This window comes from Phocoena sinus, chromosome 18 (assembly GCF_008692025.1).
Source record: "Phocoena sinus isolate mPhoSin1 chromosome 18, mPhoSin1.pri, whole genome shotgun sequence".
NCBI lineage: Eukaryota > Metazoa > Chordata > Mammalia > Artiodactyla > Phocoenidae > Phocoena > Phocoena sinus.
Window position 1 is genome coordinate 64,885,048 of NC_045780.1, and position 17,902 is coordinate 64,902,949.

The 17,902-nt window shown below is 39.7% G+C and overlaps 1 protein-coding gene across 1 annotated transcript in view; it reads right to left on the reverse strand.

Moving 5' to 3' along the window:
• Positions 1 to 448: 448 nt before the first annotated feature.
• Positions 449 to 17,902, reverse strand: part of ABCC4 (ATP binding cassette subfamily C member 4) — a 215,960-nt gene continuing 198,506 nt past the window's right edge. The window contains 2 exon segments of the mRNA XM_032610741.1: positions 449 to 2,217; positions 13,980 to 14,114. Of these exon segments, the coding sequence (XP_032466632.1) occupies positions 2,110 to 2,217; positions 13,980 to 14,114 (243 nt within the window). The 3' untranslated portion in view covers positions 449 to 2,109.

Genomic DNA, 17,902 nt, shown 5'->3' on the forward strand with positions numbered 1-17,902 from the left:
CACCAGTGTTTCTGATGCAGTAGATATGGGGTGAGACACAGAATGTGCATTTCTAACAAGTTCCCAGGTGATGCTGATACTGCTAGCCTAGTGACCATACTGTGACAATACACGTCCTACAGGTGTTTTAAATGTAGCAGCAACAGATGTTTCTTGTTAGTTTAGGGCAAAAAACAAAAAAACACAAAAACTTCAACAATTGACTACTTGGTTCAAGCTTGGGACATAAGTTAATACTTTCCCTTTATGGAAGGGGTGCAACTGGGATTACTTCAGTAGCAACTGTTTAAATCTGTCTGATACCCTCCTCTCTGCATAGAGTATCTGGGGTACCTACTTAGCCAAGAAACCAGTTGATAATAGATATTTTATTATCTCAGGGAACCTCACTGGCTTTCAACAGCAAGGACACGAGTCAGTTATACCTCTGAAAATAAAAATACAGATCTTTGGAGATGAAAACATTTATTTCAATTGAATTTTGTTTCATTAAAAAAACTCTACAATGACATTAAAAAAGAAATAAAATAGAAACATATTTAACTGCCTTTAAAGACCAAATAAACCTCTAAAGACCAAATAAACACATATACATTTCAAATATTTCCACTGTTTTCACAAACCTCAATATTATCCTTGTTGTCATGTCAAGTCTCCTGAAATAAGAACCATGACTATTACACAATTTACTGGACTAAACATTAACCATGTTATTTCTAAATACCAACTGCACTCAGTGTATTTTGGTAGGTTGCTGAGTATGTGGTTTGTAAGGCTTAATTCTATGAAACATCTGTTTCTCTCTGTTACAGAATCCCCAAACCGGCTATCAGAAGGCATACACGTGTGTGTGTGTGTGTGTGTGTATAATATATATATAAATATATTCCATTTGAGGGCGGTTATGCCTTATTCTGAGAGCACACGTAAAACCAGGACAGTAAAACCTTTAGTAACTTGAACACACCATATCATAGCCACCACCATCAAGAAAAGCTAAGGACCCATAGTTCAAACAAAGTACGGCAGGCCCTAGGAAGTATTGTGGCTTGTTGACCTACTGATCAGAAAGAGCTAAACAAAGTACAGTTAGTGGTCAGAAGTAAACGAACCTAGGCAGGCTCATGAAAGTGAACCTTCTTGATGCATCCTGAGAACATACTGCATAAATACAGTCAATGTATGCAACGTCTTTCTGTTTTTCTCACCAAGTCAGGAGAGCCCACGCACGTGATTTAGAAAGGATTTCAATGACGGGCAAAGCAAAAGCCTTATGTCAGCAGAGGGTCAAGCGTCAATTGACCGTCAATTGAGGGTCAATTACAGTTAGCAGCACGGCCTTTTTGAAAGTATCACCAAGCTGAGTCTAAAACTGCAAGATATCATGTAGGAGCCACGAAATCTAGAAGACGATTAATGATAACACGTGTCCATCATTATCAAATCCCCTAGAAGGGCTCCTATTTTCTGAAAGCATTTTCTCTTCCATCTCTTTTAGAAAATATAATTAAATACTGACCTTCTGTATTTTAACCATTTATCTTTTTTTTTTGGGGGGGGGGCCTCTCCTACTATAATGCCACTTAAACTAAAGTGTATTTTTTGTTTTTCCTATTAGTTTTTTCTGTACTAGTTTAGCCAGAGGTTTTGGGCAGGGAATAGTGGATCCTACTTATGTTAAAGAAAGTGGTAAGGCAAAATGATAACTTCCACAGTCTTCAAGTAAACAGAATCCCTGATATAACTGGAAAGTAATATGTAATTTGGGGGCAGTAAAAAACATCTATGACAACTTTGTCCTATACCTTAGAAAATGTGCTTTGGCTCTGGAGTCTCTTTAAGGCACAAAACCTGGTAAACAGCTTTTATTGGTGGCCTGTACCTCTGATTTAGATAAGACAAAAAATACTATAACGTATAAATAACAATAATAAATCATTTTGTTAGAGCTTGAAATCATTGGGTGAAGTGGAGGAAAAAAATCCAAATAGACGAACAACTTGTATGTAAATATTTGTTGCTGGTGTAAAAACAAAGTAAAGTGTAGTTTACACAGTGCAAAAACTATTGGAAAAATGTCTTTGGAATAGACTTGACCTCATGGTAGAATCACAGTGCTGTCTCAAAAATTGTTAAGGCTGGGGGCTGTCCATTGGAAGCACTCATAACCACATGCCCATTGTGAGTAATTTCTGGATAATTCCTTTTGAAGTACACCTGAAAAAAAAAAAGACAGGTATAAAAACATGTTTAAAAGTTTTAAAGTCCTCCTCCATAAAGCAGCGCATTTCTTTTGTTTTTTAAATTTATTTATTTTCGGCTGCACTGGGTCTTCATTGCTGCACGTGGAGCTTCTCTAGCTGTGGCGAGCGGGGGCTACTCTTTGTTGCGGTGCGCGGGCTTCTCACTGTGGTGGCTTCTCTTGTTGCAGAGCACAGGCTTCAGTAGTTGTGGCCTTGGGCTCAGTAGTTGTGGCTCGTGGGCTCTAGAGCACAGGCTCAGTAGTTGTGGCACACGGGCTTAGTTGCTCCGTGGCATGTGGGATCTTCCCGGACCAGGGCTCGAACCCCTGTCCCCTGGATTGCCAGGCGGATTCTTAACAACTGCGCCGCCAGGGAAGCCCCAAGCAGTGCATTTCTATGTCCATTTTCATGTGAAGCAATCCCATCACTAGTGGAGGAACAATTGAAAAAACCAGGGACGTATTTATTCTGTGGAGGAAGTAGCCCCATTAAAACCCTCAGTGGGGCTGGGCCTAATGCCAAACAACCTGTAGATCCACTTGAGTTCTGATCATTCTGATTCACAGATATGCTTTATCACTACATTAAATTGATAAGTGAAATCATTTCACTGACTCAAAGCCTGGCGATAAATTAAAAACAGGGTGACAAAGAGGCTGGGAAATCTAGCGTCTGCATGAGGGTTTCTCATTTTCACACACAAAATGAGCACAATAGATTTGGATGTTAATATCAGGTTGCAGTCCCTATATTTTATAAACTCTGATGACAAGCATTGAAACGCTGGCGTATATGTATGAAATATCCTGGCGTTTAATTTGTGCGGCCAAGCAGTTATAGGGCCTATAGAAATGTGATCTGTGGATAGTGGGATATAAGAATGAAAAGAGCATCAAAAGCTTTAACAATGACTCAACCAAGCAACTTCTCTAAAATGGAAGACGATACCAAATAATAGGACAGGTCTTTGCCAAGCCTTTGAGTTCTTGAATTCTACCAATTTCTAGCTGAACTGGAAGAGATACAGGTTTTCTGATAAATGTATAATCAGAACACAATGGAAATGAAATGCTGTCAAGATTGTCTGTTCCACAACCATCAGTTTTTAGTAGCTGTATCGTATCTCAGTTCCTCGACAGATGCACAGAACAAAATGAAATAATGTCAAGTCTTGTGAGCTCTTATCTCTAAATGTGTTTGGGTGAAAAAGGACTTCAAAAGTAATTTTTTTTTCCTCCAAAGAAGAATGTGAAAAGTTTTGTTTGAGTCTTTAAAACAGAAAATGTACCATCTATCTGAGGCTTGCTCGTGTCACGTGCTGAGGTGCTTAGCCATAAGTTCAGATCTATTTTACAAAACCTGACTCCAAGTACATTTGTGGGTGCTGTCAACAAAGTTATCATGAGAGATAGTGGACGTCACATATGAAACGGAAAAGCTATGAGACACCTACCTTCGTATTATGTGTACTTCCTTTTTCTCTTATTGCTTGCATACTTGCCACCCCCAAAACAGCACTACATATGAAATGCTGTATATTAAGATGTCACTTAAAAGGAGAAAAATAAGAATTTCCCCAAGAATGCTTGGATCCGACTGGATGAAATTCGAGGCTATTTCCATTATAATGCAAGGATTTAAAAATAAAGCTTTTGGGGGGGGCTAAGTGCATTTCATCCCCCTCCTCAATTTTTTTTTAAATAGCCATACTTGTGTGGTTAGTATTTATATACTCTGTTGGTGAAAGAAAAAACAGCCAGAAGAACAGAAGGGAATTAATTTCATTTCCTACTGCCTGACAGCCACCCCTCCCCCATCGACCTGGTTCCTTTCTCCATACCCCTTTCTCAGTGTAATTTTTTATTCAAATATTTTTATTATTAGCAATTTTTAACCAAAATGGTCTTCATTTCATGGTCTGAAATACTTGGAACTGAATAATGAAAATGAGCTTCCTATGTATAAAATCCTTGATTTGACCTTGCTTTTCCTCATCTGTTGCCATGGTGTAGACTGCACTCTGGCTGACAGCACAAGTGAGAGAAGCCATCTTTTTCACAGGGCGGGTTATGAAGGGAGTTGAGATGACCGAACGCTTGATAGCAGAGTCCTTGTGGATGGGTTGAGCCTGGGATGGAGAGGCCCAAACTCACCTCTCTCTCCTGCGACCACCGCTGACCTTGGAAAAATCACTTAAGCTCTCTCTGCACCAGCTGCCTCATGTGTGAAACGAGACAATGACTTACCTCATAGGAACTAATTGATGGCTACAAACTGCAGGTTGAAAACACGCTGAGCTAAGTGTTGGGTGTGATTATGCTGTTGCTCAGAGACGTGGTCCCTTCAGTCCACAGAATGCAGCAGCATCACCCAGCTTAAATGATGAAAACAAAACATCTAGGAGGCCCTTTTGTGAATCTTTTGATTTTTATCTTTATAGAAGCGCAGGGTCGTAGTTACTACACATTTTATTCAGTAAATATAGTAACCCGGGAGGCAGAAAATAGTTAAACGATTACTAACACTTTCTAACCTGTGACTTTGAGAAGTTCCTTAGCCCCTTCTGCCTCAGTTTCTCGATCTGAGGGATAATACTACCATCTCAGAATGGCTTTACATGAGGATTAAAAGAGACAATGCCAAAAAAGTTCAAATTCTGGCCAAGTAGAACAGAAGACCAGTGAGTGTTGGGTTTGAGCCTTTTCCTGTCCTTCTTTGGGTTTAGTTCATTATAGTTCCTCCAATGTAGGTTGAAACTAAGGTTAGTATTTAAACTCCAACTTGTAAACAAAGCCACCATCATGGAATTAGATCTTAGTAAAAGCAACAGAGCAATAAATGCTCCCCTGCAAGGATAAAGGCCAGCAACCAATGGTTTAATATATGTAGAATCATGGCTCAAGAATCTGTCCATTCATTCTCCCTGAACTGCATGGCCCTAGTTCAAGCCCAGTAACCCTCAAACCCCTCATCTTTAAAGCAGGTCTAACTTTGTGGACATACTGACAGATATATTATCAAAGTTAAAGAGTGCTGGAGAGTTAGAGACGATTTCTCCTTTTAACTTAACGGAATATTGGATTTTTTTCTCCCCTTATCCTCTCAGAAATCACTCTCAACAGCAAGGATAGTGGGAGATTAAAAAGTAAGCCCAGGGCTTCCCTGGTGGCGCAGTGGTTGAGAGTCCGTCTGCCGATGCAGGGGACACAGGTTCGTGCCCTGATCTGGGAAGATCCCACATGCCGCGGAGGGGCTGGGCCCGTGAGCCATGGCTGCTGAGCCTGCGCGTCCGGAGCCTGTGCTCCGCAACGGGAGAGGCCACAACAGTGAGAGGCCCATGTACCACAAACAAAAACAAAAACAAAAACAAAGAAAAAACAAGCAAGCCCAATATTTGATGAAATCAGGAATCATTTGAAATCACAACTGACAAAATATCTAGACGGACTGCCTTATGCAACTGGATCCAATGGGCTCTAGCAAGACAGAGAGAAAGTACCTAAAGAGAGCAGATCTCAGCAATCATGGGAGAGCACAGTTCTCCAACTAACTGGCAAATTCTAAGGTGTCCATGAGGAATCCTATAGAATCACCATCTTTGCCTAAAGCATGAACACTGGTAAGGTCCTAGGACAAGAGAGATTCTGAAATGCAAGCAGCATTGTAACTGCCCATCTCTGAAGGCTAGGGAGGAGTACAGGCTAAATGAATATGTATTATCAATTTCTCTCTCACACTCACTCACTTACTCTCTTTCTCTGGATCATGGGGAATGCTTCTATGTTAAGCTGAGGGAATACCCTTTAGTCTGAAATGATGTGCTAGCCACAACTATCTAGCAAATATACGGTCTTAAAAAAACGAAATTAAAAAGTGAGTAGTAGGAATAATAATAAATAAAGAAGTAATACAGAATTTGTAAAACACACAAACAAAAAATTAGGAAAAGTAACAGGATAAGCACATGATGGATGAAAGAAGTAATCACTGAACAGATGAAAATTATGAAAAAAATAATATTACATATTTAAAGAAAATGTAGTAGAATAATCAACCCGTGGAGGCAGAGATCTGAGAGTACAGGAAAACATGGCACAGCAACAAAAGATGAGACATGAATTGACAGATGCCAAAGTGAAAAGGAAGATAAAAATGAAAACATCAAAGAAATGACAGTTCTGAAGGCTGCACAAAGATCAGTCACTACGGAACAAACAATATGAGACACGGAGGATAGAACTGAGAAAGCAAGTCTAATAATTATAAATTAGTACAAATTTTAAAAAGATGAAGGAAATAATAGCTTTATGAAACAAAGGACAATATATACATTATACATATTTGTAAAGAGAATCCAATCAACTAAAACAAATTCAAAGGTATAATTCAAATAAACTCCTTAAAATAAAAGACTAGAAGCTAGTGACCAAGAGTCTGTGATGTTCTAGGAAAAACAAATGACTTTCAAAACAGAAAAAGAATCCTCTGAGTATCCAGGAAAGATCAAGTTATGTCCAATGTGGCCTTAGACTCCTACACGTGAATAAACAATGCTGGAAGACCTTATAGCAAAGATTACAGCACAATAAGTGAAAGGACGTGTGATCCAAGAATATTATAACCAGAAATATAAACTGGTGATGTAGCATAAAAATATGTCATATAGGTGACCCTTGAGCAATGTAGGGGTTAGGGACCCTCCACACAGTCGAAAATCCAAGTATAACTTTACAGTTGCTCCTTCATATTCACAGTTTCACATCATGCATTCAAACAACTGCAGATCATGCAGGACTATAGTACATATTTACTGGAAGAAAAACATATAAGTGGACTCCTGCAATTCAAATCCCTGTTGTTCAAGGGTCAACTCTATAGACAATAAGTCGGGGATTCTTAACTCCAGTGACCCTCCTTTATGATGGTATAGAGATTTGTTTTCAACCTTTCATTTGTACTGCCACCCACAATAGTAAATACACTTTACTTTGAGTCTCAGTACAGATTCACAATCTGTATCTATATTTATCTATACTGAAAGGAGTTTCATGAAATATTTACTATTACTATGAAAGATACATTGCTCCTTTTCTTCTATTCCATTCTTTCCTATTTCATTTCTTAAAGCATGCTGGTCATGACTGATTAAATGGATTTCTCAGCCCCACTAGTGAATCAAACCCCTAAGGTGTAAAAACACAATACCAGAGGACAAATTTTAGCCAACTAAGAGATGGAAAAAGTATCATTTAGTACAAGTAAGTAAAATAATAGAGGTTTAAGGATTTTTAAAGATATGAAGATAAACAGTAGAAGAAAATTAAAATCTGATGGGAGAAGGGGGAGAGGGAAGATATGACATCATTGTTCATAATGGGGAGCCAAAAATAAGAAATAAAGTATTCTTAGAGGAAATGAAAGGAACATACATAAAACAATGAGCAAAGAAACACAAAGTACAGGCTAAAAAAAATTTTTAAAAAAGAGCACTAAAAACTTACAGTATAACACGACTGAACTAAGATAAAACGTAACTATAATCTCAATAAATGTAAATGGCCTAAACTCATATATTTGTGGGGGCGAGGTGCCTCACGTGCTAAGATTAAATCTCAGAGCTAAACCTAACTACATGCCATTGCAAGAGACGTATCTGTAATCTGCTATTAAAAGATAATCAGAGGAATCCCCTGGTGGTCCAGTGGTAGAGAAGCCATCTTGCAACGCAGAGGACACCAGTTCGATCCCTGGTCACACAACTAAGCCTGTGCGCCACAACTACAGAGCCCATGCACCACAACTACAGAGCCCATGCACTCTGGAGCCCACACGTCACAACTAGAGAGAAACCTGCACACACACCACAATGAAGCGAAGAGCTCACGTGTCACAGTGAAAGATCCCACATGCCACAACTAACACCCAACGTAGCCACTAAATAAATAAATATTTAAAAAAAAAAAAAAAGACTATCAAAGACTGGGACTTCGCTAGTGGTCCAGAGGAGGTTAAGACTCTGTGCTTCCACTGCAGGGGGAGTGGATTTAATCCTTGGTCAGGGAACTAAGATCCCACATGCCCCACAGCATGGCCAAAACAAAAACAAAAACAAAAACAGTCAAAGACATACCAGGCAAATGAAAACAACATGAAAAGGGGAACTCAATTTAATTATGAACCATATTGGATTTAGGGCCAAGACCATTAAACGAATCAATGAAAGGCACTTTAAAATAGTAGAAAATATAATTCATACTGATAACAAAAGTCAAGAATATATTTGTGCACTGAAAAAAATCATATCATCAAAATTATAACAACCAAAGAAAGCAGGAAGTACAAAGTGAAACTTGGTAGCATGAGACTAATTCACCTAGTCCAAGTTACATTAAACGGACCAAAATAAATAAGGATAGAGAAGAACTAAATAATGTAATTAAATAGATCTAATTAAAAATGAAGCTCTGTAACTTAAACAGACGATAGCCCATCTTTTTAAATACCCACAGAACACTCACAAAAATTGCCCATTTACCAGAACACAAAAAAAGTATTAAGAAATATTGTTTCTTGGGGGAAACAGGACAAACAACATTTTTTGATCATAAGGTACCAAGACTGATGAGGAAAACAGAAACAAATAAACATGAAAAAACTCCAACTCCCAGAAGTTTTCAAGATATTCTTCTCAAATAATTTGTGTACTAAAGAGGAAAAGAAAGCCAGAATCGCAGAATCTATACAAAAAACCTAACTATGATGAAAGCACTACACACCAGAACCTGTAGGATATATCTAAAACAGTATTCAGAGAAAAGTTCACAGCCTTGAAATATTTATATTAATAAATAGGAAAAAATAAAAACAAATGCATTCAGGAAGTAAGCAACAATAAAATAAACCAAAGAAAGAAAGATAATAGAAGGTGATAAATTATAAAGAAGAATACAAATAGTAAGTGAACTAGAGCTCCTCTTGTGGGGAAATAAACATAAAACTGTAACAATTAATTAGAAGGGAAAATGAGGAGTAGGGAATGGAGAAAGCATAAATACTATGTAGCCATTAAACAGAATGAGATAACTATGCACATAGATATAATATCCAATGAAAAAAGTAAGGAAGAGCTATCGTTTGTGCTTAAAAACAGGAAGGCCACATTGGCACAAATTATTACCGAAGCACAGGACATGTCAAGAGAATAGTCAAAGATGGTGCTGGAGCTCCACCCCAGGGGAGGAGCTGTGTAATGACAGGAATGGTAAAGTGACTTAAATTTCATTTATAAAATTTTAAAACCTATTCTAAAAAAGTAAAGTTTTTGAATTTTGTAGCATGAGACACATCATTTCTTTAAGAACTGATCATTAAAAATAAAATTTAATTATTTAGAGTCTCTAATGCTACTTAGAAGAACTGTGGGTACATTTTCTTATTGGGAGATGAGGGTTGAATCTATAGCCTGAAAAAAAAATGATGCGACTTTTATCTTATAAAATGCTCAATATTCACAAAGCACTCTCTCATCTGATTCTTGTAATAAGTGTGAAGGAGCCGGGCAGTGCTGTAATCCTTGCACTACCTACAGGTGAGGACCCTGAGGCTCAGAGACCTTGGGCAACATAAGAGGTCACTAAGGTTGCTAAGTGCCTCCTGCACTATTCAAACCAGTCCAGGGTCCTAGATCTAGGATATTAGGATTTCATAATTTTGGGGTTGTATCTGGTGATAAAACGAATAGATAAAATGAAACCTCTGTTACACACTGGCACAAAGAAACTTCAAAAAAGCCTCAATCAGGTCTGCTTCATCACAGAAGAAAATGAATGATAGGCATTTATCCTTTGTTATGGGATGAATTGTGTCCCCTCCAATTTTTTTTTTTTTTCTTTTTGTCTGTGTTGGGTCTTTGTTGCTGCACGCGGGCTTTCTCTAGTTGCGGAGAGCGGGGGCTACTCTTAGTTGCGGTGCATGGGCTTCTCATTGCGGTGGCTTCTCTTGTTGCGGAGCATGGGCTCTAGGCATTCCGGCTTCAGTAGCTGCGGCACGCGGGCTCAGCAGTTGTGGCGCACGGGCTTAGTTGCTCTGCGGCATGTGGGATCTTCCTGGACCAGGGCTCGAACACGTGTCCCCTGCATCAGCAGGTGGATTCTTAACCACGGCGCCACCAGGGAAGCTCCCCCTCCAATTTTATATGTTCAAGTCCTAAACCCACCAGTTGTTCAGAATGTGACTGTATTTGGAGATAGGGTCTTTATAAAGGCGATTCAGTTAAAATGAAGTCATATAAGTGGCCCCTAATCTAATATGACTGGAGTCCTTATAAGAAGAGGCAATTAGGACACAGGCACACACAGACGAAAGATCATGTTTCTTTCTTTTTTCTCTTTCAAAGAGAAAAAAATGGCATCTACAAGCCAAGGAGAGAGGCCTCAGAGGAAATCAATCCTGCCTATACCTTGACCTCAGACTTCCAGTCTCCAGGGCTGTGAGAAAATCCGTTTCTGTTAAGGTGCCTACTGTGTGGTACTTTGTATGGCAGCCCTAGCAAACTAATGTACCCTTCAGCTTTATGTATCTGAAAGGTACTTTCTCTCATGGATCATCTAAAAGGGTCAATCAGACAGTGACTCAGCTTGCATGCACCATTTTCAGAGAATCAACTATGTAGGCAAGAAAACATGACTTGGATGCACATTTTCCCAGATGTTGAGTTTTCTTTTCAAATGAATGAATTCTGTTAAGAGTGAAAAGCTTGTTGACTTAGGCTAATCCTCCCGGTGTTACAGCTCTGAACGATGGCTGATGCTTGCACATTTAAACAATTGACAACCTGACAGATTGTTCTCCTAAGAGGATCAAGCATATGTAGAAATAACGTCAAGAAGATACTCAACTGAGATGAGAATCAGGATATGTTATTTTGCTATATCTTTCCGAAGAAGTGACCTGAGCCAGTGGCAGGACTGAAATCCAAGAGTGATGTTCTGTCTCCCTGTGAACTTGGGTGACTGGCCCCGCCTTGGCTACCACATGAAAGGAGCAGCGTTCTCAGGCTTGACACAGAGCAGAGTGCCTAGGGTGGAACTCAGCCTCCCCCACCAATTCACCCCCTGCGCTCCCTGGACCAGCTCTGTGACCTTAGGTGAGCCCTGGACCCAGTCTCCTCATCCATGACCTGGGATAAAAAAGGACCGTGATGAGAATTAAGTGCAATCATATATGTGAGAAGTATGTAAAATAAATTATAAAGAACTACACAAATGTAACTTACCACTGATATTGTTTAAGTACATGCAGGAGTACTATACCAGGAATCACAAGATATCTAATTCTATGTCTATTTTTCTATGTATGTTACACTTGATTTAAAACATTTATTGGAAGAAAAGATTTCTAATCCTGTGTCTGCTACACGGTAGCATCATCACTACTTGTATATATATGGACACTTCCTTCTAAGGGGGGCTTTAGCTGCCTTACCTGTAAAATGAAGGTGTTGAACTTATGTACCTACCTAAATGCTGTGATCTATTTCTCATTGCTCAATGTTTGATAATATACAATCATTACATATTTTCTAAGTGGAGACTTTTGACTCATACGTGAGGACACATGTGTCTGATGTGAAATGCCTAAGGTCAAAGAAAAAAGGGTTTGTGAGATTCCTGGCTGTTCTGTGACTAGGTTATAGAGGGAATCCCAAATAATTATTGGATGTTAGGAGGGAAGCTCTGACTGGGAGACACTCTAGCAGATGAAAGTGCTCTGTGAATTTCATGCATTAAAAAATATAGGGCTCCAAGTACAACTTCTCTCTATTTACATACAATATAAGTACTTATGAAAAGTTCAGAATACAATCTTCCGTGGTCCCTAAACTCTTCAGCCAGCTCTGTGACCCAGCACAATTTCCTACATTATAAAGAGTGGAAGGTACCGCTCTTCATTTCTAAGGAGAAGGAATGAGATAAAACAATGACAGAGAATTCACGCCACATTTCAGATAAATGTTTCATATAGAATTACTTAGATACTGGGACATGTTTTCTTTCCCCGTTTTTTTTTTTTTTTGTTTGTTTGTTTGCTTGTTTAGGTTGTGGCACATGGGATCTTCGTTGTGGCATGCAGACTCTTAGTTGCGGCATCCTAGGCTTCTTAGTTGTGGCATTCGGACTCCTTAGTTGCAGCATGCGTGTGGGATCTAGTTCCCCAACCAGGGATCAAACCTGGTCGGCCCTTGCAGGCTGTTCCCGGGCCCCCTGCATTGGGAACGCAGTCTCACCCACTGGACCAACCAGGGAAGTGCTGCAACTGGCAACTGTTGAATACAGTATTCCGTATATGCCTATGATGTCCAATGGGTTAACTGACTATTCAGATCTCCTGTATCCTGACCTAGTTTTCTTCTTGCTCTATTAATCTGATAGAAAGTTGTTTTCATGCCTCCCACTGATTGTGGATTTTTCTATCTCTCCTTGTGGCTTTATCCATTTTTGCCCTTCTTTTTAAAAAATAAGCTATTTTACTATTTTGAAGTCTTATAGTGGGAGCATACAAATTTCTAATTCTATCTCTTGTTGGTAACATTATGGGACGTTTTCTTTAAGAGATATTTTAAATACTGAAAGAGTACTTTTATTCAACTTACAAGTGAAAATCTGGGAAATGCAGAAAAGTATAAAGAAGGAAAAATGCACCCATAATTTAACACCCGGAGGTAAAGTTTTGACGGAAAGCCTCAAGACATACATTCCGAGGCCTCAGCCCACCCCAACCCACCCATCAAAAAGGGCAAGAACAGCAGACCTTTCTTCTCACCCTCTATCCTTCCATCAATCCCACTCCTATCTTATTCCAGAGAGAATTACAGCTGGCTGCACGACAGTGGCTGAGTCCCTTACCAGACCTCAGTTACCACATTTGTAGTATGAGATACTACCACCTCACCTTTGTTAGAGAGATACCAGGTGACCTGAATGCTACTCATCGAGCACCTTTCTCACACCATGTACAGTGCTTAGTGCTTCCACACACCTCATCTGTGGAAACGCTTTGTAAACCTTCAAGCGCCATTCAGACTACAGTGTTAGGGCTACCGTGAATTCTTGATTTATCCTGATGACAATTTCATCTTCTAGAAAGAAGAGGAAGCACAGGGAGGCAACCAGACCTAATTCTAAACAACGAAGAATTAGGGAGAACGTGACAGTATCACGTAGGAGTTTTCTTTACAGTTAGAAGCCAGAAGAGACCTACACCTTTCCCTGGTAGATCTTTCTAGACCCAATTCATAATATTCCACTCCAATCCTTCTTCTCAAACTCTCAAATCTCCTGCATGTTCCCTGACAGCATTTGCATCATAAATGTGCTAAGCACCAGTCGTAAGAATGCAAAGGGTCGGCAAAATGAGTGTTCTGTGCTCTGTGAGATCTGACCCCAGAGTCCAAACATGCGGAAGCTCCAATCCGAAATCTCTCTCTCGTGCGCACGTGTGTGTACACGTGGGCGCACACACGTCCTGCATCCCGCCCCCACCAGTTCTGCAGATTCTCAGCAGACGCGTCCTCCCCCTGCAATGAATGTACTCTTAAGGGGCAGTCACGAAGCTTTGTCTCTGGAGGCTTATAATTGAAAAGGGCACAGAGTGCTTGTTACCAGACCCCTGGTGCCAGATCCTGAGGAGTGAACCCTGGAGACGAACCTTAATTACAACTCCCTGCAGCGGGCTCACCTGTTTTGCTGTTTCAGTGACGGCAGCGGCCTCAGCCTTGCCCAGTTGTTGCACCATCTTGTAAAATAGGCCGTCTCTGTTTTGTAGCAAAACATATGGCTCATCATATTCTTTCAGTCTCCCTGAATCCAAAACCTGTTAATCAGCAGAAAGAAGCCCATTAGCACACAATGTTTTGCAGTAACATATTATAACTCAGACAATATTTCCGAAAGGGGTAAGACAGCGAGAATAGAATCTATTTGGGTGGTAGGCCTGGCTGGTGTTTAAACGGTTTGATTACCCTGTTTTACTAGGCAGACACAAAGGCCTAACCCGACCTTTTATTATTATAATGTTATAGGAAGAAAATGAAAGTTTTAGACTATGATTAGGGGCACTCAGTAGAATGTGGCATTTTATATTCTGCCCAGGGCATTTGCGGTTGTTATCATTAGTTAGTGCTTTTAGCTCTCAGACTCTTGAGCTTTGAGGGCTATTTATACAGATACACAGAGCTGGGAAATTTCTTGATTCAAGGAAATCAAACTCAATTTAGCAAAAAATTAGGGTGATGTCATAGAAACTGATGGCGGAGAGCAAATGAACTCCCGAGTTGGTTTCACAGAATCTGAGCAATTTTGGGGACAACAGGTAAATGCTTCCGGAATTTCCTTAGGGCCCTGGAATATTTCAGCTAAGTGGGGATAGAATCTTTTGCCAGAGAGGTTAAGGTGCTTCTTGGAGTTAGCTTTGGTAGTAGCTTATCCTCCTGAGAGTGAAAAGCTGGCAATAAGAGTGGCTACCTAAACAGCTTTAGCAGGATTGCTCTGCACAGAAGAAAATCTCCAGAAATCCAATTTTCTCTTTGGACAAGTCTAAAGAAGCAATTAAGAAACTGAGCTCCAAATTCCAGCGATCACGGCCTGCACAGCCCACGGGGGCAGCCCAATCTGAATCACCAAGGATCTGAATCTGTTTCCACAAATTATCTTTCCTTGCTTCTTGTTCTTTCTTCAGCTGCCTTCCTTTCACCCATTTTATTGCTCATTAATATGTCCACTAATTGGAAACTGAAAGGAAGAGGAAAGGGCTCTTAACTCTGCCTTTCTACTTATTAGTGGCTTTGGTTAATGGTTTCAGAGGGAAAAAAAAGAATCCGAAATAATTGGCCCAAATGACATACCTAGGAAAACAGTTTTGATGTTAAGTGGTACTTAGTTCTTCATTTAGATCATATTTAGAGTAAATGTATCGTAAGAGAATACGATGAAACTCTAAGCAGGACACAGGTTGTTCTTCCACATCTAGGTATTAACAGTTAATTTGGTCCCAGGGTATTCAATCGGAAACATTTATTAACTCTCATAAAGGCCATTTCCCTGTTAAACTTTTACTGCTAAGAATCACTGCTAACAGCAGGTCTCTCAAAAGAGGTTAAGAATAACTGAATCTGTTACATCCACGTAATTACTAAAATGTCGTATAATTTGGCATGCCAATTTAGATGCCCTGAATGTGTAATTTTACTTATGCGTAGCATTATAGAGCATAACCATTCCTCCTGACGGTGAAGAAGAGAAAAATACAATTTTAAAACATAGGTCTCTCTCATGCCAAAGACAAAGTAAATAATTATATCAAATTACTTCATACAACGAAGAATTTTACATTCTTCAAAAGCAACAACTTTTAAAAATCACCACTTCAGAGTTGGTGGAAATGAGTTCTGACTATAAAGACTTTATATATTTTTTAGGGGAAGTATTATTAATATCTTGTCCAACTTTCTACTTTATTTACTAAAATTTGAATGAATAGCAAATCTTTTCATTTTCTTTCATATTGTCTAAAATACATGATTCCACTGAGATGAGTAGTTCTCAGGATTGACTAATATCTAAGAAAGGCAAAGCCAGAAAAACATTAACACTCTCAAAAAACAATAGGATCAACAATGTAAATGGCAGAAAGATCTATTTTGACCCTTATAAGCATAAGCAACGTAATGACTACGCATAAGGACAGTTTTCAAATTTTTTTTTGTCAGGGGTGACAAATAGTTTCTGGTTTTCATTCATCTGGGAAAACATTACTAAAAAGAGGTCTGAGTTGAGGAAGAAAGGCAAAGAATATTAAACCGTAAGACTGTCTATAAACGGAAGAGGTGGAATCCAAGTTTCCTGGCCCTGGTGTTGGTTCTTCATCATCCATTTCCAAAGAATTCTCTAACTGCAGACAGTGAAAATTGTTCAACACAGGCAACAGTATTGTTAGAGCAATTGCAGATTTTCACATGCTTCCTTTGCTCACACTTCTAGGGAGACTCCATGGTGATATGAAGACTGGAGTGTGCAGGGACTGGAGGGAAAAGCTGTGCTATTGGCTGAAGAGAAAACAGGTCACAAGCAACCAGCTAATCCTAAAAACTACAGGAAGAAGCCTTTAAGGTAGAGATAGTTGTTGAGTCCTAGGAGGGAGAGGATTTCTGATCTGTCTGTCTTGCTCCACTGTTTTGTGGTAACAGAGAAAGTAAGGAAGATTCCATTAGCTGTCATTATGACTTCATCATGTTGAATAAACTTAAAACTGAGAGAACGTCTTTGCAAAATAGAATTTTTAGCCTGACACATTAATGGTGCTTAATGAACCCAAACTGGGTAAATCCATTTGGAGAGCCAACACATAAACATAGCTATTAATTAGGTCACAGTTGTTTCCCAACAAGCCTTTTGCTTAATTTACTTACAGTAAACAAAACCATATCCATCCGACTTTGTGCAGAAGTATTCACCAGTGCAACAAAAAGTAATTATTACACCTTAAGCACCTGTAATTACATGACTTTATGGTGATAACTCAGTTGGTTAGGCCCTTCATTAGCATCTGTCACTTCCCCAGCCGCTCCCGGAGGCTGGCCGCCCACCCTCTGGAACATCAGGATATGCAGCAGATTGACTTGTCTTTATGCCCTTAAAGCTTTAGGAACAGACAATCACTGGCTTCCTGCAAAGCAAACAGGAAGAGGCATCCCTCGCAGATTTTGGGGGTTCAGTTCCTGAACACCACAAAGATATGAATATCACAATAAATTGGTTCACATGAATTTTCTGGTTTCCCAGGGCATACAGAAGTTATGTTTATAGTACATGGTAGCCTATCAAGTGTACAATAGCATTATGACTGAGAAAACAATATACACACCTTCATTTAAAAATGCTTTATTGCTAAAAAAAACACTAACCATCACCTGAGCCTTCAGCAAGGCGTAGTAGTAACACCAGAGATCACCGATCACAGATCACCAAAACAAATGTAATGACAGTGAAAATAGTGAACGTGAAATAGTGCTGAGCATTACCAAAATGTGACACAGAGACATGGAGTGAGCACATGTGTTGGAAAAATGGCACCGATAGACTTTCTTGCCTTAGGGTTGCCACAGACCATGTGCTTCACAGATGTTGTAAAAAATGCAACATCTGAGAAGCACAATTAAACAAGGTATGCCCATATTTCTAAATCAAGCAAGCAAAAAAAAAAATGGCCACAAAAATCAAAGGTGTGGGAAAGAACATTATTTATGAGATTTTTGCAAAAGTGAAAGCCAACTGGTAATCAGGAGCTCCAGAACAACATAAAAGGTTTACGCCTAGGGTGGATGGGGCCACAGAGAACAATTCTCCAGCTCTGAAGCTAGGGGATGCACGTCTCTTGGGTCCCCTGAGGTCTAAGGAGTCAGCAACCACAACCAGCTTGGACCAAGATGTAAACAAGTGGCCATGTTTACATTTCCTGGTGGGACCTGCCTGCAACATCACCGATGACCCTGACCAGGGAGCCCTAAACTGAAGGTCTCCCAACACAGGAGTGCGAAGGGCAGCTCCACAGTGAAGGGCAAGGTCCACCACAGAAAACAATGCTGGTCATCACAGAGGTGACAG